General features: G+C 35.6%; 1 protein-coding gene across 2 annotated transcripts in view; it reads left to right on the top strand.

The window, feature by feature from the left end:
• USP32 (ubiquitin specific peptidase 32) overlaps window positions 1-26,530 on the top strand; it is a 197,899-nt gene that overhangs the window by 57,344 nt on the left and 114,025 nt on the right. For both annotated transcript variants that reach the window (XM_007190263.2, XM_007190262.2), the window contains exon 2: window positions 8,023-8,150. In XM_007190263.2, coding sequence (XP_007190325.2) covers window positions 8,023-8,150 — 128 coding nt within the window. The remainder of the gene's footprint in view (window positions 1-8,022; window positions 8,151-26,530) is intronic.

Here is a 26,530-nt window from a genome sequence, read left to right as displayed (position 1 = left end):
GGGGCAAGTGGGATCCTAGTTCCCCAACCAGGGATTGAACCTGCGCCCCCTGCATTGGAAGCACGGAGTCTTAACCACTGGCTCTACAGGGAAGTCCCTGTTTTTTCTGCTCTTGTTTGTATTTTTAAAATAAATTTTAAAATACCCTCTAGAGAAGTCTTGGATTTACTGAACTCTAAACTAGTCTTGTGTTTGATCTGTGGGTTAAATATAAAATATGAGCTCCATTCTTTAATCTGATACAACGTAGTCTTCATAAAATGTGACTTTAGTTCAAGTATGATTAGGAGCCTTTATAGATAAATATAATAAATATAGCAATGAATGTACCCATGCTTCAAGTAAATATAATATTTAGCCCAACCTATAGCCAGTGCATGCAGCAGAATTATCAGATTGAACCTTTGACCTATTCAGACCATATGGCTCCTGACTTACTTCTTTTATGTGATGTTGATAGCAAAATTTGTTTTACAAAGGGAGGTTTTATTTTGTTCATAATTTTTTGGAATGTTAATAACCTTTTAATTAAAAGTGCTTATGAATACTCATACTTATGTGACTAACCTGGCTTTGAGTAAGACAGCACTCATGGTCAAATCTAATACAGTTGGCCCTCTGTATCCACAGGTTCCTCATCTGTGGATTCAACCAGGTGTGGATCGAAAATATTTGGGGGAAAAAATTCCAGAAAGTTCCAAAAAACAAAACTTCAATTTGCCACGCCTGCTACACACAGACAACTATTTATATAGCATTTACATTGTATTTACAACAATTTATTGATACTTAGCATTTACACTGTATTAGGTATTATAAGGAATATAGAGATGATTTAAAGTATAGAGGAGGACTTTTGTAGGTTACATGCAAATACTACACCATTTTATATAAGGGACTTTGATCGTCTGTGGATTTTGGTATCGGGGTTGGGGTGGGGTGGGTTTGCTGGTCCTGGAACCAATGCCCCGAAGGTACTAAGCGTTGACTTGGGTAGTTCTTTACAATTAATGACAATACTTTCTGTATGCTTGTCTGTCAAACCTACAGAAATTGCCTTCCTCTTCTTGATATTTCCCTTCCTCTTCTGCTTGCTCTCTTTTCCTTCCCTCCCCTTTGTTCCAGTGTTAGGCAGCAGCTGGATCTGCTGGGATGGTAACATTAGTCTATAGGTAAGGAGGAAAAAGGATAGGGGAAGAAAAATTTGTTGTTGTTTGTTGGACTTTTACCTCCTTTCTCCAGTCCTCATTTTCACAACTTTCCTCCAGAGTTAGGAGTAGAAAGTAGACAGGGGCTGCTCTCATTACTGCTAGAAATCTCCTCCTCCCCACAGACTGTCATTATTGGGTATCCATTATTTTTCTGTCTTTGTTTTATACATATATATATATATATATATATATATATATATATATATATATATATATATATATATATATGTAAGTGACCGTGTTGGATTCGAACATATATATATTTTGTTTGTGCCCTTAACCATTTGGCCAGAGGTTGCCAAACTTGGCAGCTGGTGGGTCATATTTAGATTGCATGTTGATTAATTTTTTTTAAAATATTAGCTGCTAACACTTTTAATGTGGAGAGATTTCACAAAAAATTTATATTACTGGTTTCCTCATTGCCACATTGCAGCATAGGCCTGGAACTTAGTAGCAGCTTCATGCTGTAGGAGGAATATGTGCTCTCTGGGGTTCCACAGACCCCACCTGGCCCTCTTCATCATTTATATTACCCTCCTGCTCCCTGTAGGTATTTCCGTTTTTGAGGTTTGCATCATCAGTCTGTACTACCACCAGTAATTCCTTTTATGCTTGAACTTGTGTTCTAGAGCAGAGGAGCTACAGAATATTTTTATTCATACAGCTTTTCTTCCCAATGTGAGGTCTGACAATAGTCAAGTGTAAGGGAGATGCCTTATGTTTCTGGCCTTCTGAGTTGGAATTACACATATATTTTCATTTATTTGGACAATATTTATTGATAGTGATGGTAAAGGATCAGATGAAATGTGGTTCAGGAATAGAGAGTATTAAAGAAGCACAGGTTTCTTGTCAGCACCCACGGCCCTGAATATGTAGTCCTTCAGTGAGACATAGACTGCCCGGAGTGAATTCAGTGTCCTCGCCTTAGCTCGCCACAGTACACTGTTGCCTTTCGCCCTGCTCCGAAAGCCAAGTGATGAGAAAGGGTGGGAAAGTCTTGGATGAGAAGGTGTCCAGGAGGCACAAATTCATGGCTACAATTAACTCTAATCAGCCATGTTAGTCACAGTTATATCAACTGATATAACCTGTAAATCTTACTTAGCTCGGAAGACTACCATTTTCTCTTAAAAACTGGTGATTAGGTTGTTTATGCTGATAAGTTGCTATATTAGGTTTATTATAGATCAAATAGGTCTTGAGAATGTCATGCTATAGATGATCAAATGTAAAAAGAATTCACAAGGAGATCTTTATAGAAAGTATATATGCAAATAATCACTAGATGCACCTAGCTATCTGTTTTGCTCTAACTTGTGCTTAGTAATGTAGTTTTAGAGCACTCTTCCCCCTTTTTAGATGTTCTTCCTCTGTGCACAACTATGTCTTTTATGTTTACTATATTGTCATTGTTTATTCATGAGTCTGTCTCTTAGCTGTGAGTTCCTTGAAAGCAGAGTTGGAGGTCTTAATAGTTTTGTGTTCCTCATGGCCTAGCACAGTGTTTGGGCATATGATCAGTAATGGCACAGTAGCCTTTAATTAATTAATGATTTGTTGATTGATTGCATTTCAGGAGCGTCTTACTGGAAGGATTCTGTTTCTGTGGTGAGGACCATAATCTTTGTTTTATCTTTGTTTCAGTATTTGCCCTTTCTGTGTAATTGCTTTTACTTTTGTGCTATAATCATTACGTGATTATCAAGTACTTTCTTTTTCTTACCATATCTTGGTATTTGATTGTGAGTTGCTAATTCTCACTAATGGAATATTTTGAAAACTGAGATGTCTTGAAATCACCAAGGCTTTTTGTTGAATGAGATTTGTGTTAAATTCTCTTGAAAATCTGTTTTGATATGAGAAAAGAAAACTTTCTCCCTTGGTTCTTTGCCTTGGGTGTTCCCTTGTCTTTCATCATGCTTACTTCCTGTTTGAGGAAGGATTTGAGTTCTGTTTCTGTAGTTTTCAATAAGATTCTGGTTAGTTTCTTGACTCTTATGACAGTGTTATAGGTGGACTTGAAGTATTTCTACAGTTCCTTAGATTAAGAAAAACCTAAAGTAAAACCAGCCCTTGAGATTTATTTTTTGAAGGTGAAATACCTCTTTAAGCTATTCCCATTGTGTTCAAATATATTAGTTTACTGTCCAAATGTATTAGTTTACTGTCATGCTTTCCTTTTTTATTCTGGAGTCCTTCATTTCTAATCTAGTCTTGTTCTCTAGGATTATGCATAGCTGTCCTGCTGGGATATCATATCATAATCATCCTGGAAATTCCCTTTACCTCTCTCATGCTACAGTCAGTGTTTCCTGGATCCCTTTTCTTTCCTTTGTTTACCCCCTCATTTTGTTGTAGGACATTCTCCTGTAGCTTTCTGGAAAAGGTACAGGAGAGATTGTTTGTACTTTTTCCTTGTTATATTTTTATAGTACCCTATTCCTATTTGGATGTAATTTTCTTTTTCTCCTTTTCTGAGAATATTTGGAGGTTTTCATATTTTTTTCTTCTTTCTTCATTATTTCTGTTCACCTCTCCCCCTTCCCCCATTTGTTTGTTTTGGTACCTTTCTTTTTGGAATCTTCCTTAATTTTTGGTGTTCCTTGGCAGTTCATTCATTTTTTCAGTCTACTCTATTGATATATAATTTACATACAATAAAATGCACAGATTTTAAGTATTCAGTTTAGTAAGTTTTGACAATCATATTCACTTTTGTAGCCACCACCCCGATCAAATATATAAGACATTTCCATCACCTCAGAAGAGTTCCCTCCTATCTCTTTGCAGTGTCTGTTCCCTGCAGTTCCAGCCACATACTTCCCACTTCACCACCTGTCAACCACTGTCTTTGACATCACAGCTAGTTTTGCCTCTTTAAGTCTTTTATATAATGCAGTCATATGGTATATGTTCTTTTGTGTCTGGCTTATTTTGCTCAGCATAGTTTTTGAGATCCACTTATGTTGGTGCATGAATCAGTGGTTTCTTCATTTTTATTGCAGAATACTATTCCATTGTATGGATATACCACATTTATTTATTCATCTGTTCAAGGATCAAGGGGTTGTTGTTTCTAGTGTTTTTGCTATTGTTAATAAAGCTCCTTTGTATGTTTCTGTACAGTATTTTCTTGGGTAAATAGCAAGGATTGGAATTATTGGGTCATAAGGTAAGTATATGCTTAACTTTATAATAACTGCCAAACTGCCTTTTTATTTTAAAGAGTGATGCATTAAAAGATTGACTGGAAGACTTACATGTTTGAGTATATCACTTGTTGACTTGTGGATTTTCCTTTTGGGAACCCAGCCATTTCTAAAGGGGGAATGGAGACATTCCCCTCACCCCATGTCAGTAACAGTAGGTCTTTGTTCTAGAATCATTTACTTTCTTCAGAGAAGAATCCTCATTGATTCTGCCCAGGTGATATATATGTGAGAATAGGGCAAGGGAGGGAAGCTGGATGCAAATGCTCACTTAATCTTCACCTTTTTTCATACCTCATTGTCCTTCCTTTAGCTGTCAGCTAAATTAGGTGTTTCCATGTATGGAGCCTTTCTGTGTCAGTGTCTCCAGAGAATGTATCTCTGGTTTTTGATATATATCTACATCTAAAAGTGATGTGTGGGGGGTGGGGGGTAGATGGTAGATTGGTGCGTGACTGTGTTGTGCTGCAAGGGACCCGAGAGTCTAAGCACTCCTCATATAACTTTCAACCAATTTCTCTTCAATCCCACCTTTTACCCTCACCCCTTTTTTTTTGTGGTAATTGGTACAATGAATTCGAGTCTTTTTTGGGTGCTCTAGACAGAGTAAGTTAGTTCACTTTCTTGTTCACATTTCTCAACTGCTGGTGCTTAGGTTTCAATTTTATTTTATCTGCTCAGGTCAGTCACTCCTCCAGACACTAATGTTCCCCAGAAAAAATTGACTGCCTCTTAGATCCTCAGTTCTTTTTTCTCCTATTCTCTTTGTCCTTGTGAGTTTATGTCCTTTTTTATTCTTGCTGTAATTTTAGTGAAGTCTTTGGAGAGAGAGGAGATAGAAAAACCACACGTGTTCAGTTTTCTATTTTTTCCAGAAATTGCTTTTTCTTTCTAAAACGAAAATAACTGCATTAATATTATGTTTTCCTACCCTAAAATTTTACTAGGCTTGATTCTCTTTTGTTTTCCATCTTGCCTGAATCTTTATTTTTAAAGTTTTCAAAGTTTCACTTGTACAATGAACGCTTTTATGTATTCCTTATCTACAGACGAACTAATTGTTAGATTGTTTATTTTGAATAAAAATACTATTTATTTTCAGTAAATATGGATCTCTGGCAGTATTTTAGTGTCTGATAGTTTCTTTTGTGCATATACAATAACTTATTCAATCTGTCTTCTGCTGATGGACATTGTTTGCTTTTACAAATGCTTTAAAAAGCTTATATGTACATTTTCTCCTGTTATAAGGGAATAAATTCATTCATCATCTGGTTGCTATTTTTTTAACATATTATCAAACAGTCCTTCAAATATCTGTAACCAACAGTGTATGAGATTATCATTTTATATCACAATGATTGATTTTTCTTGTCTCCTCCACTAGACTATGAGCATCCTAATTTGTTAGTAAAACCATTAATGAAAATTAGGCATATTGAAGAAATAGGTATTCTGGTAGCTGAAGTAATTTCTTCTTTTTTATTGTAATTTATAAAATGAGCTTTGTTCTGTTTCTCACTTTTGCATTCTAAAAAGGAAAAAAATTAGTAACTTGGGGCTATTAATATTATGAATTCATTTTTTAATGAATTAAGCATCTAGTATTCATACTTTTCTCTAGCTACTTATTCAAGTATTAGTTCTTATTGTTTTATCGTTGCCCTACAGGTTGTTGAATTCATGAACTTTCCCTCCCTACCACAGACTTTCATTGAATGATAATCTATGTGCCAGGGCAGTCTTTAGTCTTTATCTTGCTGGCCCTTTCTGCCTTACTTGAGACTGTAGACCAGCCCTTTTTCTTGTCCTTTGGAGACTACACTCTTGTTTTTCCTGTTCTAACTATTCCTTGTTGATCTTGTTTGAGTATTTTTTCTTTCTCCACAGGTACTGTAAGCTTTGGTTTCTCCCAGTTTTGTCTCTGTCTCATTTGTGCTCTTCATTCATGGCTTTAATTGCCACCTATAGGTTGATGACTCTCATCAAACCTCTCCTAAGCTTTACACTCATAATTGTAAAAACCCAATGGATCTCCCCAAGGTTCCTCATTTTCAGTATGTCCTTATCAGAATTTATCATTTTTCTTCTTCCTCACTATTTTTTAAAAAATATTTTTAAAATTTATTTATTTGGCTCTGCTGGGTGTTAGTTGCAGCACGCAGGATCTTTGTTGCTGCATGTGGGATCTTCATTGCGGCATGCAGAATCTTTAGTTGTGGCATGCAAACCCTTAGTTGCGGCATGTGGGCTCTAATCTAGTTCCCTGACTAGGGATTGAACCTGGGCCCCCTCCATTGGGAGTGCGGAGTCTTAGCCACTGGACCACCAGGGAAGTCCCCACTTCCTCACTTACTCTTTTTCGTACATTTCCTTTCTACATGCTAATACCATCCTTCAAGATTCCCAGGATAGAATCCTGAGTGTTATTCTAGATTGCTTCTACTTTTAGTCAAGCTTCAGATTCTACTGACTTTTCCTTCTAAATATTTCCCAGATTTAGCTCCTCCTTTTCTTCTCTTAGTAGCAGTCTATCTTTTGCTTCCACATTTGTTCCATTCTCTATAGAACTGGTAAACTATCTGAATTTTATCTGACTGTGTCCTGTTTCCTGTCTGCCTGGAGTTTGTATCTGAATTGTGTCTGACGGAGTCCCTTCCTTATTATGACAGAACCGAATTTCTCTGAATTGGTCAATGACTGCTTCAGGTTTATCACTTACTACTCCCTGCCTTATTCATTTTGTTCTAGTAACATACAATTCTCCACACGCTCTATACATCATGCTCTATGCATTATACTTTGAAACAAACTATTATGTCTGCCTGGCATGCCCTTGTCCATTTTGCCTGGGTTAGCCTTTAAAAGTTTAAGTAATCATCCTCTCTGTCCAGAAGTCTTGTCTTTCTTCTCTAGCATGGGATAAAGGTACCAATTCTGTTACCTCCATAGTGACGATTGTACTGACCACATAATACTAAAGAGTATTTATTTTTCTGTCCTTGTAGACAGAGATTGTTCTATTCAGTGGAAAAAAGGCTTCAATACCTAAAATAAAGTAATGACTCAGTAATTTTTTTTTTGAGAGTGGGTGTCTAAAAATTATAGTTTATTAGAATCATCTATTTATAGGTTACTTTCTTTGTAGATGATGACATGGTCTAAGGTAAACTTAGGGGGTGTCTTCTGCATGGATAGATACATGCTCAAAGAGTAGAAATAATATAATTTTTATCCCAGAGGCAATGAGTGCATTGCTGCTAAAAACATATTAATGCCAGCGTCTAAGGCCATTTAGCTTACTTGCTAATTCGAAGTACTTGTTATCTCTTCCTTACCCCTGCCTAAAATTTGTATGCATAATTTAATTTTCTGTCATTTGAGAATAGTGGGTCAGGAATTTGCATATTTATTTTCTAGATTAGATTTGAAAATATTAGAATTATGAAAAATATCTTTGGGTTTATTTGACTTATTTGGAAAGAGAAATAATATTTGCCAATTTTTATTAGGAATTGGGCTGAAAAAATGTAAAGATTTTGAGAGATGACCTTTCTCCTCTAGTTTCTTACCCATCTTCTCTTTCTGAATTGCAGTTACAGATGTAGAGCTGAAACGACTGAAAGATGCCTTCAAGAGGACCTGTGGACTCTCATATTACATGGGCCAGCACTGCTTCATCAGAGAAGTGCTTGGGGATGGAGTGCCTCCAAAAGTTGCTGAGGTAATCTTTATGTTCTAGGTTTTCCTTTGAGATAGTTACCACCAGCCTGAATTCTTGAGGGTTCTCCTGGTCTTGACAGATTTAATCTTCCCTACAGTTATTTTTCTTGCTGAGTAGGTTAACAGATCTTGTTTTAGATGTCAATATGGCTGTGTTCTTAGAGGCCAAATGGGAGTACTGCAGAGCTGCAATTCTGCTTCTGTGTACTTCTGAGCTTTAATAGCCACTGATTATTATCATGGGACCATTTATATGACTAGCTTCTTATTCTTATAAACTTCATCACTCTGACATACAATTTTTATGTTGGGAGTATTTTTATAAATTTTGAATTTAAAACCTTTCCATATAGTAAAACCTAATTAAATTAATTCTGTAAAATTAAATTTTGTACATGAAACACTAGCTTACTGGAATTTGTAAAGGCTTATTTAAATTCTACTAAAAATTTTAGGTAGAGATAAAATGAGCTAAGTTGATATAAATATCCCCTTTCTAACATTAAGTTCACTATTTTATAGGTATATACACAGATATGTCATTCAAAAGGTGAAATGAGAATAAAATTAATAAAACAGTGAAAATTGTAATAAGAATTTTAAGCTTGGTGTATTTCATAAAACCTTAATTCACCATTCCTAATTAGTGACAGTTGATATTTCTAACCTGTGCTGTGTGCTTTTGAATCTTATGGTTTACATAATATAGAAATTACATTTATTGCTTTTTTGTGTGTTTTAATCTTTTTTTTTTTTTTTGGTGGGGATATATGTTGCATTAATTCTGTTACATGTATTCTTGTGTAAAATTATGTACTTTCTTGCTCTGTCATTATTTTGGATTTATGACAGGATTAGTTTTTTTCCTGATACTATTTATTGGGTTCTCTTTTTCAGTATGAATTCATCTTCCTATTTTCTTTTAATTTATTTGTCTTAAGTGCTAGTATAATATAAAAATTTGGAATTCAGAATTTTTCATTTTAGGATATAACTAGCAATTTAATGAGATAATATAAGTTACCCATTAGAGGAAGGGATTTAAACTGAATCCATAGTATTTAAAACAAGATGCTTCCAAATTCAAATGTATACTAACTTGAGCCTTTCTTTCCCTCAGCTTCTTCCTTAAAGTCAAAACTGTCAGTCTCTGTAAATGCATGGTGCTGGGAAAACTTAGGTCAGAATATCTGATTTATCTCTTTGGATCATGTATAAAGATTTACATGTGTACATCTACATACCTATAAACAGATGTCCATTCAGGTCCTTGTCCATTTTTTAATTGGGTTGTCTTTTTATGCTTGAGATGTAAGAGTTCTTTATATATTCTAGGTCCCAGTCCCTTATAAGATACATGACTTGCAAATATATTGTCCCATCACTCTCTTGATGGTGTTCTTTGAAACACAAAACTTTAAAATTTGATAAAGTCCAGTTTACCTGTTTTTCCTTTTATCACTTGTGTTTCTGGTGTTATGTCTAGGAAACCATTGCCTAACCCAAGGTCACAAAGATTTACTCTTCTGTTTCCGTCTAAGGATTTTAGCCCTTACCTTTAGGTCTCATCCATCTTGTGCTAATTTTTGTGTATGGTGTGACGAGTCCAACTTCATTCTTTTGGAAATAGTTCTTTAGTCGTCCTGTTACCGAGTCCAAGCTCCTACTGCTCGCCACATGACAGGTCAATAAATTGAGAGACGCGTTGTGGGGGCAAGGAATAACGACTTTATTCCGAAAGCCAGCAGACCAAGAAGATGGTGGACTAGTGTCCCAAAGAACCATCTTCCCTGAGTTAGAATTCAGGCTTCTTTTATACTAAAAGGGGAGAGGGTGTGGCTGGTTGTTGCAGACTTCTTGGTGCCTTTGTTCTTGCAGCTGTCCACGGAGGTCTGATCACAATGTTCCTAGACCTCCTGCAAGACAAATGTTATTCTCTGTTCTGTAACTTTTTATCTTATATGAATGAAAAAGTGTTATACCTTTAAAAAGTCAGAGCCTTGAGAATGGGCTATCTTGTATATTTCAGGCTATAGGCAACATTCTTTTACAAAAGGTGCAAAGCCTGCATGACTAAGCACAGGCAACAGAAAGCAAAGGTTAGAGCTAAAGGAATAGATTCAATATGGAGTCAGGTTTATTCTTCTCTGTTATAGTCCGAGCAACTGTTTGTTGAAAAGATTATTCTTTCCCATTGAATCGTCTTATCACTGTTGTTGAAAATCAACTGATCATAAGCATAAGGTTTTACTTCTGGATTCTCAATTCTGTTCCATTGCTTTCTGTGTCTATCCTTGCATCAGTATCATATTGTCTTGATTACTCTAGGTTTATAGTAAGTGTTGAAATCAGAAAGTGTCATTTCCCCATCTTTCTAATTTTTCAAGTTGTTGCGTCTATTCTGGGTCCCTTGCATTTACATATGAATTTTTGTATCAGTTTTTCAATTTCTGCAAAAGAAGCAGCTGAGATTTTGATAGGGGTTGCATTGAATCAGTAGATTGATTTGGGGAGTATTGCCATTTTAACAATATTTAAGTCTTCTGACTCACAAAATTAGAATGCCTTTCCATTGATTTAGATTTTTAATTTCTTTCAGCAATGTTTTATAGTTTTCAGTGTACAAGTCAAATGTCCATCAATAGAACAAAACGTGGTATATCTAATCTATAGAATGGAATATTGTTAATAAAAAAGGAATGAAGTTTTCTGATACATGCATGGATGAACCTGCAAAACATTCTACGTCAAATACAAAACACCATGTATTTTTTTATTCTATTTGTGTGAAATGGCCAGAATAGCCAAATCTATGGAGACAGGAAATAGATTAGTGGCACTCTGTTAAAATTTTAGCTGATTTTTTTCTTACTCGCTTGCATGGTAGCTGCCTCTTCCTGCTGTTGTTTTGGAGGAATCTATCTTTCTTGAAATGTCAGATACAGGTTGCCCTGTTAACTCAGCTCTCCGATATGCTCGAGAAATGTAATATGATAGTTAAATGACTTTTTCTTGTTTTTAGGTTAGGAGTGACACTCAGGCTTTCTACATCTAAGGTGGAAGTGGAACTCCCTGGAGCGTCATTTTTATGTGAATATTTCGTAAATTTCATTTCACGCAAAATTATTTCAAGAGTCTCTGTCCTTTGGACTATCTTTTAAGAATCACCACTGGCTAGAATAATTAAAGTATTGAATAATTGTTTTACAACAATGATCTTAATTTTAAATTGTAAAATCCATAATGATAGTTTCAAATTTCAGTTTCATTGTAGTTAACACTTTTTTGTGTGTAAACTCTAGCACAGTATTAAACACAAATAGAAATTTTATAAATGCTTTTAGTGATGATGGTGAACTTCATTTATCCTATTATTTATGGACCTAGGTTTATTTTAAGTGAGGAGGAGTACTATTAGCATGTGAATATTGATTAGTACATATAACACTGTGTAAGTTTTAAAGTACTATAAGGAACTAAGTACTTCTGTCTTTAATCTCTGGTATTTTCTCATGAAAGGATGTCTTTATAGTGTCTCATACAACAATCTCAAAGGATGAGTGAACCCCATTAAGCTCAGTTCTGGAACAGTTCCAGCATTTATATAAAATGAGCTTGTAGCTTATTTCAGGCATCTCTCCAAGACAGGCAGGTTAGTAGATAGACTTCAGCTTTTGTGTGTATTTGGGAAAGGGAGAGAATTTATGAGTATGTTTCATCTTGCAGAGTACAAAGTTATTTGCTAAAGAGGAAATAGTACATTTTAAGTAAAATGGAAGTATAGATCTGGGCAGATAGTTTTGAAGTTTGAATTTAGATATAGTGGGTAGGCAGACTCATAGAATGGAGGATCTGTATTCTGTAGTTGCAGCAAAATCTTGTTAAATAATGGAGTTTCTAAACAAAGTGATTAGTTGCAAAGCTAAGGAAGTAATCATTCCACTGTATATGGCTCTTCTGCGATCTTTCCTAAAATCCTTCTAAGAGTTTCCTATGATAAATTCCAAGACAGGCTATTTTGCATAAGGAAAAATAACTCAAAGCAGTTTAAAATTTTTAGAATCAAAGCATTGATTTCATTTGACTCATTATTTTCTAGGATAGATTAGTGTACTTAATATTTTGATGTAATTCTGATCTTGCTTATAATAATAACTATGTGTTATTTGAACAAAATATTAAATGAATGGAATTTGAGGGAATTAAGAAAACAAGGTCAAAACAAGGTGAATGGAAAACTGTGTTCTACTTGAAATTGGACTTCTCTGAACCAAGGCCACTAACTCTTAATTATTCAGTGTTTTTTCTTTAGTGTGTCACCCATCTCCCAACCCCTATTCCCCCAAAGAAATCTAATGACAAAACATTTCCATGTAGTATTAATTTGTAATCATTTCCTCTTGTTTTCACATTCACTTAAAACTGGTTTTCACCATTTACAAAATATGCGATGCAAGTGAATTGATAGTTGCTACTCCTTAACTATTTCTTTTAACTGGAAACTCTTAAATCTCTATCCCAGGATTGATTTCAATTCTGGATGGCTGTCTAGGATAAAAATTCCACTCCACCTTCCTCCATAAAGCTGTCTCTGACAATTTTAGCCCACACTGTTTTTCTCCCATCCTTAAACTCTTAACAGGCATTAAAGCCTGCCTCTGTACTATGTAGTACAATGTTTTTATTAGATAATGACTAATTGTTCATTTAAATCTTGTCTCAACTAAGTTATGATTCTTGACAGGCAGACTTTATGACTTTTAAAAAATTGGCCCCAGAGTGTTGTGCATATAATATAAACTCAGTGAGTATTTTGATTTTTTTGTTTTGTTTTGTTTGTAAGTAATTGTATATTCTGCAAAACCCTATTGTAAAAATAACCAGGACAATGACCAGGAAACCATACTCCTAAAGTCATTTAGCTTTACTAGCTTTGCAGTCTTTGAACATTTAACCTTTTCCAAATTAGAGGAAAATGCACATTTTAAGCAAAAGCAATCATAGAGCCTGGAGTATTTTTAGACATAGTGGTCAACATGTGAAAACAAGCAGCTGATTAGTAGGATATTTTTCCATTAGTGTTGGTAAATTTATGCTGAGGTATTCATAATGCATTTAGATGCCCCTTGGGACTAGGGACATGCATTTATTGAGTTGGCCAAAAAGTTTGTTGCGGTTTTTCAGTAAGATGTTATGGAAAAACCCGAACGAACTTTTTGGCCAATCCAATGCTAGACAGTCTAGGTTTAGGGGGCCTATCTGACCATAGAATAATGATTTGTGATTGTTTTTTTGTTTTGATGTTAGTTGATCAGTATTATTGATTACATCCCTTTATGTTGGATTTACTAGCATCATGGATAACAACTTTCTTGACAACTCTAGCCATTGTCAGCTCCTGATGCTGTTGATCATTGACTATTATAATATACTAAAATAATATGTTCATATCAACCAGAGAAAAGCAGCTAATGTTTTCATGTTACATTAAATCCTAGTCTTGACATTATGGCTAACAGTAGAACGCTAAGCAGGATACTAGTGTAAAATCTTTCTCTGGAACTAGAATCTGTAAAATATCCACTAGTCTTTATCTTAACTGCATCACTTTTGTTCAGTGTAATATTCATGCTAGTTCTTAAATTGCATTGTTGTTGTTGTTGTTTTTGTATTTCTCTTTGTAAGACCAGACAAAAAAGATTCCAGGGGCTCTCTTAGATGAAGATAATAACAGAATATATCACTCCCTTCTTGTAAAATTACATATGGACTTTTAAAAAAAATATGCATTATTGTCTTGATGGTTCTTAACTGCCAAGTTTTGTCCTAGAGCAATATTTAAACAGTTTCATAAGCTATTGAAAAACAAAGTTTATAGTAGAAGAGCTGACATGTCATTAAGCATAATGGGACTAGGGAATTCCTTGTATAGAACATTACATCAAATACATTACATAAATTATAAGTGTTCTAAGTGGTATGCCACATGTCAAAGAAGTTACTCACTTATACTGGTACTAAAAAATACTCTTATAGAAAATAACTTATGCATAATCACTTATTTTGAATCCTTGGTGTATTAAGTGAGCCACTGACGTGACTAGTGTAGTAGATGATAAAAATAATTGACATCCTTTTCAAGTCAGTCTTGATAAGACACTTCTATCCAATAGCATATTCCTTAATTGGTATTATAAGGTAAAATAAGGTTGATTTAATTTATAATCGAGAGTGTTAAAAACCTTTGCCTAAATTTAGCTGATAAAATTCAGCTGAGTTTGACTACAGAAGTTGGAAATTTTATATAAAAAGAATTCTAAATGGTGGGAAAAGCAACTAACATTTTCTAAACTTGGGTGAATGTAAAAGAAAGGCATATTCATTCTTATCCTTTTCTCCCTTTCTGCATGCCCATGGAATAAATATAGCTGTATTTTATTGAGCACCTACCTAATAAATTTCTTTTCTTTTTTAAATTTATTTATTTTTGGCTGCGTTGGGTCTTTGTTGCTGTGCGTGGGCTTTCTCTAGTTACGGAGAGCGGGGGCTACTCTTCCTTGCGGTGCATGGACTTCTTATTGCGGTGGCTTCTCTTGTTGCGGAGCACAGGCTCTAGGCACGCGGGCTTCAGTAGTTGTGGTGTGTGGGCTCAGTAGTTGTGGCTCGCGGGCTCTAGAGTGCAGGCTCAGTAGTTGTGGTGCACGGACTTTGTTGCTCAGCGGCATTTGGGATCTTACTGGACCAGGAATCGAACCCGTGACTCCTGCATTGGCAGGCGGATTCTTAACCACTGTGCCACCAGGGAAGTCCCTAATAAATTTCTGTTTGTAGCAGAAATGGAATGATTTTTATGTTTGCCTTGCATATGGTAGTTATTATCTTTTAAGACTATCATCTTTGAGTAATATGAGTTATTATATTCAATACTTAGATTAAAATATAGGGAGAAGAGTTGTAAAATACAGTTGAACTTTCTGTATTTCCATAATTTTGTCATTAAGTGATAAATATGAGAATCCTTCCTTAATGTACTTCTAAATGTAATTTCTTTTTTTAAAAATAATTTTATTTATTTATTTTTGGCTATGTTGGGTCTTTGTTGCTGCACATGGGCTTTCTCTAGTTGTGGCGAGTGGGGGCTACTCTTCGTTGCAGTGCACAGGCTTCTCATTGTGGTGGCTTCTCTTGTTGCAGAGCAAGGGCTCTAGGTGTGCGGGCTTCAGTAGTTGCGGCATGAGGGCTCTAGGGCGTGCCGTCTTCAGTAGTTGTGGCTCACGGGCTCTATAGCGCAGGCTCAGTAGTTGTGGCACACAGGCTTAGTTGCCCCGCGGCATGTGGGATCTTAGTTCCCCAACCAGGAATCAAATCCGTGTCCCCTGCGTTGCGAGCGGATTCTTAACCACTGAACCACCAGGGAAGTCCCCATCCTAAATTTTTTAAACTGAAATTTTTATTAAGATAAATACAGATTCACATGCAGTTAATAAGGAAGAAAACAGAGATCCTTTTTATATTTTGCCAGTTTCTCCTTGAAGATAACATTTTACAAATGCATAAAATCACAATCAGGATATTGTCACTGATGTTATCCACTGATCTTATTTCACTTTCCCCAGTTTTACTGTGTGTGTGTGTAAAATTCTGTACAATTTTATAACTGTGTGGATGTATGTATCTACCACCACAGTCAAGATACTAAATAGTTGGTAAAGTCACCAAAGCTTGATAGTTTGATGAGCTTTGAGTTTTCTGGCATTATAGGTCTTCTGTTGGTAGAAGTCACAGAATGGAACCCAGGTGCAATACGGTTTGCCACTGTCCATTTATCAGTCTTCTTCCAGCAAAGTTCCTTGGGTTTCTGGTTCCGATTGAGTCGACTGAGTTTGGTTTGGGGCACTTCTCATGATACCCCTTAGTTCCTGAGAATTGGAGTCCCTCATTCAAGAATGTTTGAGGATCCTTTTGTTTGTCCAAGAGAGCCCTGAAAAAGGATCAGCAGCTTAATTTTACTGGTATTTTGAAAGCTATGTATTGAAGATTTTTGGACTGAAAAATAGTCCCCATTACTGATTTTCATTTTTTTTTTTTCCCTCATTAAGGTCGGGAATATTTTTTCAGTAACCCCTGGGAACCACTTTAAGCCCTCACCGGCCTATTTATTTGAAGGATAATAGTATGTTTATTTCATATCCTTGAACTCCCAAGAGATACTACCTGAACTTATCATTAGTCTGTTTCTCTGTTAGGTCATTTGAGAGCATCATGCTATAATGGCCAAGGTTGTTAGTTTTATCCTTCTGTGGGTAATTTCAACTGAACCCAAAATTGGCAATATCGTAGTTATATATAATAACATGGTTTGCAAATGTTACAGGAGGTATAAATAAAAGTAATTTGTTTATTTGAAACCAAACCTTTCCCTCAGAGATACTGTATGACTGTGAGAGACTTTGGTTGTTGTTTATTGATATTATATGCTAGCTACTTTATTAGCTGCTTTGCAAATATGTTGTTTAGTACTTTGAACAGCCACATTATGCTGTTAATGGGAGTGGTGACTTTGAATACTTGGTAAAGATTGTGTTTTCCTAGTGAATTCACAAATTTTTATCTATTTATTTAAGTTATATGACATTTGTCATGATGCAGGTACTAATGTTACTACCATTTTTTTAAATAAAGATAAGTACTTTTAAAAAAAGTTAATTAATTAATTTTTAGCTGTGTTGGGTCTTTGTTGCTACACGCAGGCTTCCTCTAGCTGCGGCGAGCGGGGGCTACTCTTCCTTGAGGTGCGCAGACTTCTAATTGCGGTGGCTTCTTTCGTTGCAGAGCATGGGCTCTAAGTGCACAAGCTTCTGTAGTTGTGGCTCATGGGCTTCAGTAGTTGTGGCTTGCGGGCTCTAGAGTGCAGGCTCAGTAGTTGTGGTGCACGGGTTTAGTTGTTCTGCAGCATGTGGGATCTTCCCGGACCAGGGCTCGAACCCGTGTCCCCTGCATTGGCAGGTGGATTCTTTTTTTTTTTTTTTTAAGATCTTTATTAGAGTATAATTGCTTTACAATGGTGTGTCAGTTTCTGCTTTATAACAAAGTGAATCAGTTATACGTATACATATGTGCCCATATCTCTTCCCTCTTGCATCTCCCTCCCTTCCACCCTCCCTATCCCACCCCTCTAGGTGGTCACAAAGCATTGAGCTGATCTCCCTGTGCTATGCAGCTGCTTCCCACTAGCTATCTATTTTACGTTCAGTAGTATATATATGTCCATGCCACTCTGTCACTTGTCCCAGCTTACCCTTCCCCCTCCCCATTTCCTCAAGTCCATTCTCTAGTAGGTCTGCATCTTTATTCCCATCTTGCCCCTAGGTTCTTCTGACCATTTCCTTTTTTTTTTCTTTTTTTTTTTTAGATTCCATATATATGTGTTAGCATATGGTATTTGTTTTTCTCTTTCTGACTTACTTCACTCTGTATGATAGCCTCTAGGTCCATCCACCTCACTACAAATAACTCAGTTTCGTTCCTTTTTATGGCTGAGTAATATTCCATTGTATATATGTGCCACATCTTCTTTATCCATTCGTCTGTTGATGGACACTTAGGTTGCTTCCATGTCCTGGCTATTGTAAGTAGAGCTGCAATGAACATTTTGGTACATGACTCTTTTTGAATTATGGTTTTCTCAGGGTATATGCCCAGTAGTGGGATTGCTGGGTCGTATGGTAGTTCTATTTTCAGTTTTTTAAGGAACCTCCATACTGTTCTCCATAGTGGCTGTATCAATTTACATTCCCACCAACAGTGCAAGAGGGTTCCCTTTTCTCCACACCCTCTCCAGCATTTATTGTTTGTAGATTTTTTGATGATGGCCATTCTGACCAGTGTGAGGTGATATCTCATTGTAGTTTTGATTTGCATTTCTCTAATGATTAGTGATGTTGAGCATTCTTTCATGTGTTTGTTGGCAATCTGTATATGTTCTTTGGAGAAATGTCTATTTAGGTCTTCTGCCCATTTTTGGATTGGGTTGTTTGTTTTTTTGATATTGAGCTGCATGAGTTGCTTGTAAATTTTGGAGATTAATCCTTTGTCAGTTGCTTCATTTGCAAATATTTTCTCCCATTCTGAGGGTTGTCTTTTCATCTTGTTTATGGTTTCCTTTGCTGTGCAAAAGCTTTTAAGTTTCATTAGGTCCCATTTGTTTATTTTTGTTTTTATTTCCATTTCTCTAGGAGCTGGGTCAAAAAGGATCTTGCTGTGATTTATGTCATAGAGTGTTCTGCCTATGTTTTCCTCTAAGAGTTTGATGGTGTCTGGACTTACATTTAGGTCTTTAATCCATTTTGAGTTTATTTTTGTGTATGGTGTTAGGGAGTGTTGTAATTTCATTCTTTTACATGTAGCTGTCCAGTTTTCCCAGCACCACTTATTGAAGAGGTTGTCTTTTCTCCACTGTATAGTCTTGCCTCCTCTATCAAAGATAAGGTGACCATATGTGCGTGGGTTTATCTCTGGGCTTTCTATCCTGTTCCATTGATCTATATTTCTGTTTTAGTGCCAGTACCATACTGTCTTGATTACTGTAGCTTTGTAGTATAGTCTGAAGTCTGGGAGCCTGATTCCTCCAGCTCCATTTTCTTTCTCAAGATTGCTTTAGCTATTGGGGGTCTTTTGTGTTTCCATACAAATTGTGAAATTTTTTGTTCTAGTTCTGTGAAAAATGCCAGTGGTAGTTTGATAGGGATTGCATTGAATCTGTAGATTGCTTTGGGTAGTAGAGTCATTTTCACAATGTTGATTCTTCCAATCCAGGAACATGGTATATCTCTCCATCTATTTGTATCATCTTTAATTTCTTTCATCGGTGTCTTATAATTTTCTGCATACAGGTCTTTTGTCTCCTTAGGTAGGTTTATTCCTAGATATTTTATTCTTTTTGTTGCAGTGGTAAATGGGAGTGTTTTCTTAATTTCACTTTCAGATTTTTCACCATTAGTGTATAGGAATGCAAGAGATTTCTGTGCACTAATTTTGTATCCTGCTACTTTACCAAATTCGTTGATTAGCTCTAGTAGTTTTCTGGTAGCATCTTTAGGATTCTCTATGTATAGTATCATGTCATCTGCAAACAGTGACAGCTTTACTTCTTCTTTTCCAATTTGGATTCCTTTTATTTCTTTTTATTCTCTGATTGCTGTGGCTAAAACTTCCAAAACTATGTTGAAGAATAATGGTGAGAGTGGACAACCTTGTCTTGTTCCTGATCTTAGTGGAAATGGTTTCAGTTTTTCACCATTGAGGACGATGTTGGCTGTGGGTTTGTCATATATGGCCTTTATTATGTTGAGGAAAGTTCCCTCTATGCCTACTTTCTGGAGGGTTTTTATCATAAATGGGTGTTGAATTTTGTCGAAAGCTTTTTCTGCATCTATTGAGAAGATCATATGTTTTTTCTCCTTAAGTTTGTTAATATGGTGTATCACATTGATTGATTTGAGTATATTGAACAATCCCTGCATTCCTGAGATAAACCCCACTTGATCATAGTGTATGATCCTTTTAATGTGCTGTTGGATTCTGTTTGCTGGTATTTTGTAGAGGATTTTTGCATCTATGTTCATCAGTGATATTGGCCTGTAGTTTTCTTTCTTTGTGACATCTTTGACTGGTTTTGGTATCAGAGTGATGGTGGCCTCATAGAATGAGTTTGGGCGTGTTCCTCCCTCTGCTATATTTTGTAAGAGTTTGAGAAGGACAGGTGTTAGGTCTTCTCTAAATGTTTGATAGAATTCATGGCAGGAGGATTCTTAACGACTGCGCCACCAGGGAAGCCCTCTGTTCCTACCATTTTATGAATGAGAAAAAGATACTGAATCTTAAGGATGTTAGGTTACTTGCTCAAGTATTAAAGCTAATGAGCAGATCCAGGATTCAAGTCCAGGTATCCAGATCCTTATTAGCTACTGTTCTGTGTTGTCCCCCGTGGATGATGATAATAACTAAAATTTATGGAGTTATTTACCATGCACCTGGCTTAGGGTAAATATTTTATGTAAATTATCTCATTTAATTTTCACCACACCATGTGAATGTTGCTATTATTAATAGCACCATGGAGGTGCTATTATTATTAATCCCATTTTCTAGACTAGCAAATTGAAGTTATATAATTTATTCAAGACCATACAGCTCCTAATTAGAAGAGCTAGGATTTGACCCCGGGTCTTTTTGGTTCCAGAGTTGTTAACAATTATGTTTCACTGAAAACTCAGGTGCAGTTGCAAGCTCATACATTTATTTGTCATGTTGATTCTTTTACTTTTATATAAGATGCACAGCACTGTGTTATTTGGTCTACTGAAAATCTGTCTTGTCTGGTGACTGTGGCTTCATTTTTTACCTGATTTAGATCTCTGTCAGTATGATATGGCTTTTGAGGACAATTAGGAAATACATGTCTTTTTTTCTTTCTTATTCTCTTTCTGTACTTTTAAACAAATGATACATTCTCATGGTTCAAAATTTTAAAAAGAACAGACCGTGAAAAAATCTCCTTTCCACCCAGTCCACTAGGCATCTAATTTCCCTCCCATAAGGAAGGACCTTTCTTACCATTTTTTTTTTTTTCTGGCTGTGCCGCTTGACTTGTGAGATCTTAGCTCCCCAACCAGGGATCAAACCCAGGCCGCTGGCAGTGGAAGCACAGAGTCCTAACCACTGGACCTCCAGGGAATTCCCTCCTACCAGTTTTTGATGTATCCTATTAAAGATGTATCTTAAAGGTATGAACTGGGATATGTACTCTATTTTTTTAAAATTGCCATCACAGCAGTTTCTTTAGATTTCTAAAACACTTTGTTATCCTGGAGTTTACAGAATGTAACTCCTGGGCTTTTTTTTTTTTTTTTGGTAAGAACATTTAAGTTCTCTTAACAAATTTGAATTAGTGGCATATAATATAGTGTTATCAACTATAGTCACCATGTTGTGCATTAGATCCTCACATCTCCTTATTCATCTTACAGCTGAGAAGTTTGTGCCTTTTTACCAACCTGTCCCTGTTTCCCCCAGGCCTTGGCAGCTACTTTTCTACTCAGTTTCTAAGAGTTTGACCTTTTTTTAAAGAGATTCCACATATAAGTGATACCATGCATAATTTTTATTTCTCTTTCTGGCTTATTTCTTATAGCATAATACCCTCAAGGTTTATCCATGTTGCTGCAAATGGCAGGATTTTCTTTTTTCTCATGGCTAAATAATACTCCATTGTATATGTATACCACATCTTTACTCATTCATCCATTGATGAATACTTAAGTTGTTTCCATATCTTGGCTATTGTGAATAATATATGTTGCATTGAAAATGGGAGTACATGTATGTCTTCAACATCCTGTTTTCATTTCCTTTGGATATATTCCCAGAAGTGGAGTTGCTGGATCATATGGTAATTCTATTTTTAGTGTTTTGGGGAACCTCCATACTGTTTTCCATAATGGCTGCACCAATGTACATTCCTACCAACAGTGCACCAGTGTTGCCTTTTCTCCATATCCTCACCAAGACTTTATTTTTTTCTTCCAATTTTATTGAGATATAAGTTGACATACAGCATTGAAGTTTAAGGTGTACAGCATAATGATTTGATTTACATATTTCTTGAAATGTTATCACAGTAAGTTTCATTAACATCTGTCATCGTATATAGATATAAAAAAGAAAAAAAATTTTATACTTGTGATAAGAACTCTTTTGATTTACTCTCTTAACAACTTTCATATATGCCATACAACAGTGTCTCTTGTCTTTTTGATGATAGCCATTCTAACAGGTGTGAGGTAGTACCTCCTTGTGATTTTGATTTTGATTTTCCTGATGATTAGTGATGTTGAGCACCTTTTCATGTACCTGTTGATCATTTGTATGTCTTTGGGAAAATGTCTATATTCAGTTCCTCTGTCCTTTTAAAAACCAGGTTGTTTGATTTTTTTTTTCTTTGCTACTGAGTTGTATGAGTTCTTTATATATTTTGGATATTAACCCCTTATATATAATCTACAAATATTTTTTTCCCATTATATAGGTTGCCTTTTCATTTTGTTCTTGATTTCCTTTGCTGTGCAGAAGCTTTGTAGCTCGATGTAGTCCTACTTTTTTGTCTTTGTTGCCTAGAATGAATGTGTGTTTGGGTTTGTGTGGTGTTTCTCAAATTTGCCTGATGATAAGATATACCAGAATGCTATTTATTTGTTAACTGTGTATTTTTGGTTACTGAGAGAAATATAGGAAGATAAAAATATCTTGGCACAAAGATGTCCATTCTTTAAAATGGCATTTTAGAGCCCACATACTCTTTTTTTCTTAAACATGTTACATTTTATTTTATTTTATTATTTTATTTATTTATTTTTTTGGCTGCGTCAAGTCTTAGTTGTGGCACTCGGGATCTTCGTTGCAGCACGTGGGATCTTTTGTTGCAGCATGTGGGCTTCTCTCTAGTTTTGGCATGTGGGCTCCAGAGCACGTGGACTCAGTAGTTGTGGCACGCGGGCTCTGTAGTTTGGGGCACACAGACTCTCCATTTGAAGTGCACGGGCTCAGTAGTTGTGGCGTGCGGGCCTAGCAGCCCCGTGGCATGTGGGATCCTAGTTCCCTGACCAGGGATCGAACCGCGTTCTGCGCTTGGAAGGCAGACTCTCAACCATTGGAGCGCCAGGGAAGTCCCCAGAACCAACATATTCTTAAATGTAGCTACAAGGCAGCATCTGCATATGACAGCACCTTGCTGGTATTCTCTTAGTTTCACTGTTGACTTCCCTCCAGGTTTATTATTACCAGTAGCCAAGGTATATATGTGCAGAAAGAGTGCTCTATGCTCATTACTTCTTTTTTTTTAAATTTATTTTGACATATAGTTGCTTTACTATGTTGTGTTAGTTTCTGGTGTGCAGCAAAGTGATTCAGTTATGCATATAGATAATAGTTTCATGCTCATTACTTCTTGACTTGAACTGGATTCATGAGAATAAGGCATGACCAAAGGATAGCCAAACATGTTATTACCCTGCTTGATCGATCCATCTTTAGAGGAATGGTGGTCTCGGTTCTGGGAATGTGATTTTGGGTAGATGTATTATCAAGGACATTTCTGGCATGTAGGGACTTGATAATGTGCACTGCCCCTATTCCAGTTGCTCATTCTTTCTTTAGTTTACTTTTGTCTGCTTAAAAATACCAGCAATGGGTACTGCGTGGGACCAGGAAAGAGAGGAGAGATGGACTGAGACATTCATATTGTCTTTTTATTTCCTTTTTATCACATAGTGTACACATTTCCCTGGAAATAATATTTGTAAATAATGACTGCATTCCTGTACTAGCCCCTAAGCTTATTTAGTTCATAATACAGATGAATACATTCATAGTTGTATACTTTTAAAGTCTTCTTTAAATTATTGTTAGTTACTCAGTATTTTAACCACATTATAATTTAGGTAGAATTCATGGGGTTAGCCAGGGAAATCTGATCATTATGAGAGAAAATGCATTCTGTATTCAAACAGTTCTTTCCACAAGGTATAGTTTGTGAGTGGGGAATGATTTCCTTGTTTCTTAGTAACTAAACTGCTTGTGAGTTATTTTAAGGGCTGCTTTTGGGTTAGGGTTTTGTTTGATTTTGCTAGTCAATCTTTGAATTTTCTAGGTAATTCCATGACATCAGAGATTTGGACTGGATGAGTGAGGTAGGTCAGGCCTCAAATAAGTCCCTTTCTTTGCTGGATCCTACTGAGCTGAGAGAGAGCAAATAGTGTTTGTGTTAAAATATATATAACAAAATTTGCTGTTTTAACTATTTTCAAGTATACATTTAAGTGGCATTAATTACATTCACAGTGTTATGGAACTATCACTACTATCTTTATCTAAAATGTCTTCATCACCCCAAACAGAACTTCTGTGCTTATTAAGTGATAATAATGCCACCTGCCCCCCCGCCACTTCAGCCACTTTCTGTCTCTATGAATTTGCCTATTCTAAATATTTCATATATGTGAAATCATACAATATTTGTCTTTTTGTGTGTGGCTTATTTCCTTGGCATAATGTTTTCAAGATTCATCCATGTTGTAGTATGTGTTACATACTTCATTTCTTTTTACGGCTGAATAATATCCCATTGTAACTAATAACTTAAAAGTGGTCAGTTTTATCTCAAACATCCTTCTCTGTAACATTTCTCTTACATTGTTGAAGTTTCTGTGTCTTGCTAAGTGTTGGATGTTGTAAATTGATGTGGCAAATCACCTTGAAAATGTACGATATCATGAATTCAGTGAAATTTTTGTTTTTCATTCTACCCCCTTTAAATTTGGGGGCATTAAAACAGTTCTATATATTCACCTAACCTAGTACCAGCCTCATTTTCTGGTTTTAGAGATAAGGGTGGAGCTAGAAGCCACTGGGGATTTTGGCATGGTATCATGGTCCCAGAGTTTTTGCTGTCACTACTAGAACTCCCATTGGAAATCTGCTACCCCTCAGAGATGGAATTAAGCTATTTGAATTGGGAAGTGGGAACCTTCCCTTCTAGGCATATGAACAAGTCCTTTTCCCCTGCTGCTCCTTAACCATAGTTAATATGCATACTGGTTAATCCCATGCTGCTCTCTAGATGGAATTAGATTAGTGAACAGTAGGAGAATATTTAATTCTTTAATCACTACCATGCAGCATAAAATTGTATTAGCTTAAGCAGAAAGGTCATAGCTTTGTTAGCTAAAATTTCCAAGCTTGATCTTGTTCTTCTATCCTTATGTATAATACTGAGTTTTTAAAAAATTCTGAATATATTACATTTAATCTTGTTGCATTTAGCCTAGTGTCCCTGCCTAAGATGAATTTGATTCTATATTCTGCTACCTATTTTATTAGCCATTCCTTCCATCTTTGTCATTTACACAATTAACACACACGGCTTCTATGTCATAATCCAAATCACTGGTAAAAAGTGTTTAATAGTTATGATAAAATATAAAGTCCAGGTTGGCACTTCTTTATAGCCTTTTCTTCCAAAGAAGGTATAGAATTTTTAATCAACACTCTTTGTGTTTATAATTTTCAATCAGATTTGCATGACCCTAACTATAATTATTCAGTCCACAATTTACTATATTATCTAAAATGTGTTATTATGAGACCATGTCAAATACTTTCCTAAATAAAGTCAGCATGTTTATCTTAATTCTTATTAGTTAATTTGATCACTTTACCATTTTAAACTTCTGGAACATGATCTTTGTTGTAACATGGAAGCTAATTAACTTTCTGTAACTTCTAGGCTAGATTTATAGTTAGGCATATGAGGAAACTGGTCTACTTCTTATGTGATCTCTTAAAGGGAAAGGTATATTTTTAAAAAATTCACTTTTCAGCATTTATTTTATTTTATTTTCATTTTTGGCCACAACGTGCTGCTTGCAGGATCTTAGTTCCCCACCAGGGTCTTAGTTCCCCATCAAACCCGGGCCCCCTGCAGTGGAATCTCGGAGTCCTAACCACTGGACAGCCAGGAAATACCCATAAAAATTTACTTTTCTAGAGATTTGAATTGAGTCCTTTTTGAAAATAGTAATAGAAAAATGTGAGAATTGATATATTCAATTATTAAAGGATTGTTTCATTCACTTGAAAATAGTTATTTACTGTATTATGTTAAAACAAAAGGTATGTCAAGTTGACCTTTTGCCAGTTCCTATAGACTGTCTATTTTTCCAAAACTAAACATTCATCACATCATCGTAGGAGAATCTGAAGCATAAGATTAATCCAAGTCTAAAATTAATTTTGCTAAGATTTCTATATAAGATTCAAAATCATTTAAGTAAAAACAAGCGATATCTGTATAAATTTGATCTAAAATGCCCTACTTAAGGAGTAAACAAATGAATTATCTATTATAATTATCTTTAAAAATGTATTTTTCTAATATCATTTATATAAAAAGGAATAGTGAGTGCTGAAAAGCAGTAAACAATCAGATAAAATCCCTTACATTTTTGTCAGGAGAGACAGATAATAAGCAAAACATACAAAATGAAAAAATTGCCCATCTTTTAAAACTCTCAAATGACTGTACTTTGTATAATTTATTCTCTTCAGCTTTCCTTTAAGATAACATTAACAGAAGGGTATATGTTACTAGTTCTTTTGATCCTAAGGAGCAGAGAATCACTTAAGTTTCCTTAAATAAATGGTTGGTTATAAGGAATACAAGAAAATAAGAATCTTAGACTACTACTGTGTCTGATTTTAACATTGAAATGGGCTCACATTCAAAAGAATGAAATGGAGTTCAGGAACTTCAGAATTGTCTAGGAT

The sequence above is a fragment of the Balaenoptera acutorostrata genome, chromosome 20 (genome assembly GCF_949987535.1).
Source record: "Balaenoptera acutorostrata chromosome 20, mBalAcu1.1, whole genome shotgun sequence".
In the NCBI taxonomy this organism is placed as follows: domain Eukaryota; kingdom Metazoa; phylum Chordata; class Mammalia; order Artiodactyla; family Balaenopteridae; genus Balaenoptera; species Balaenoptera acutorostrata.
The sequence above is the reverse complement of the archived record's forward strand: the minus strand, read 5'-3'. Positions and strand labels throughout refer to the sequence as shown.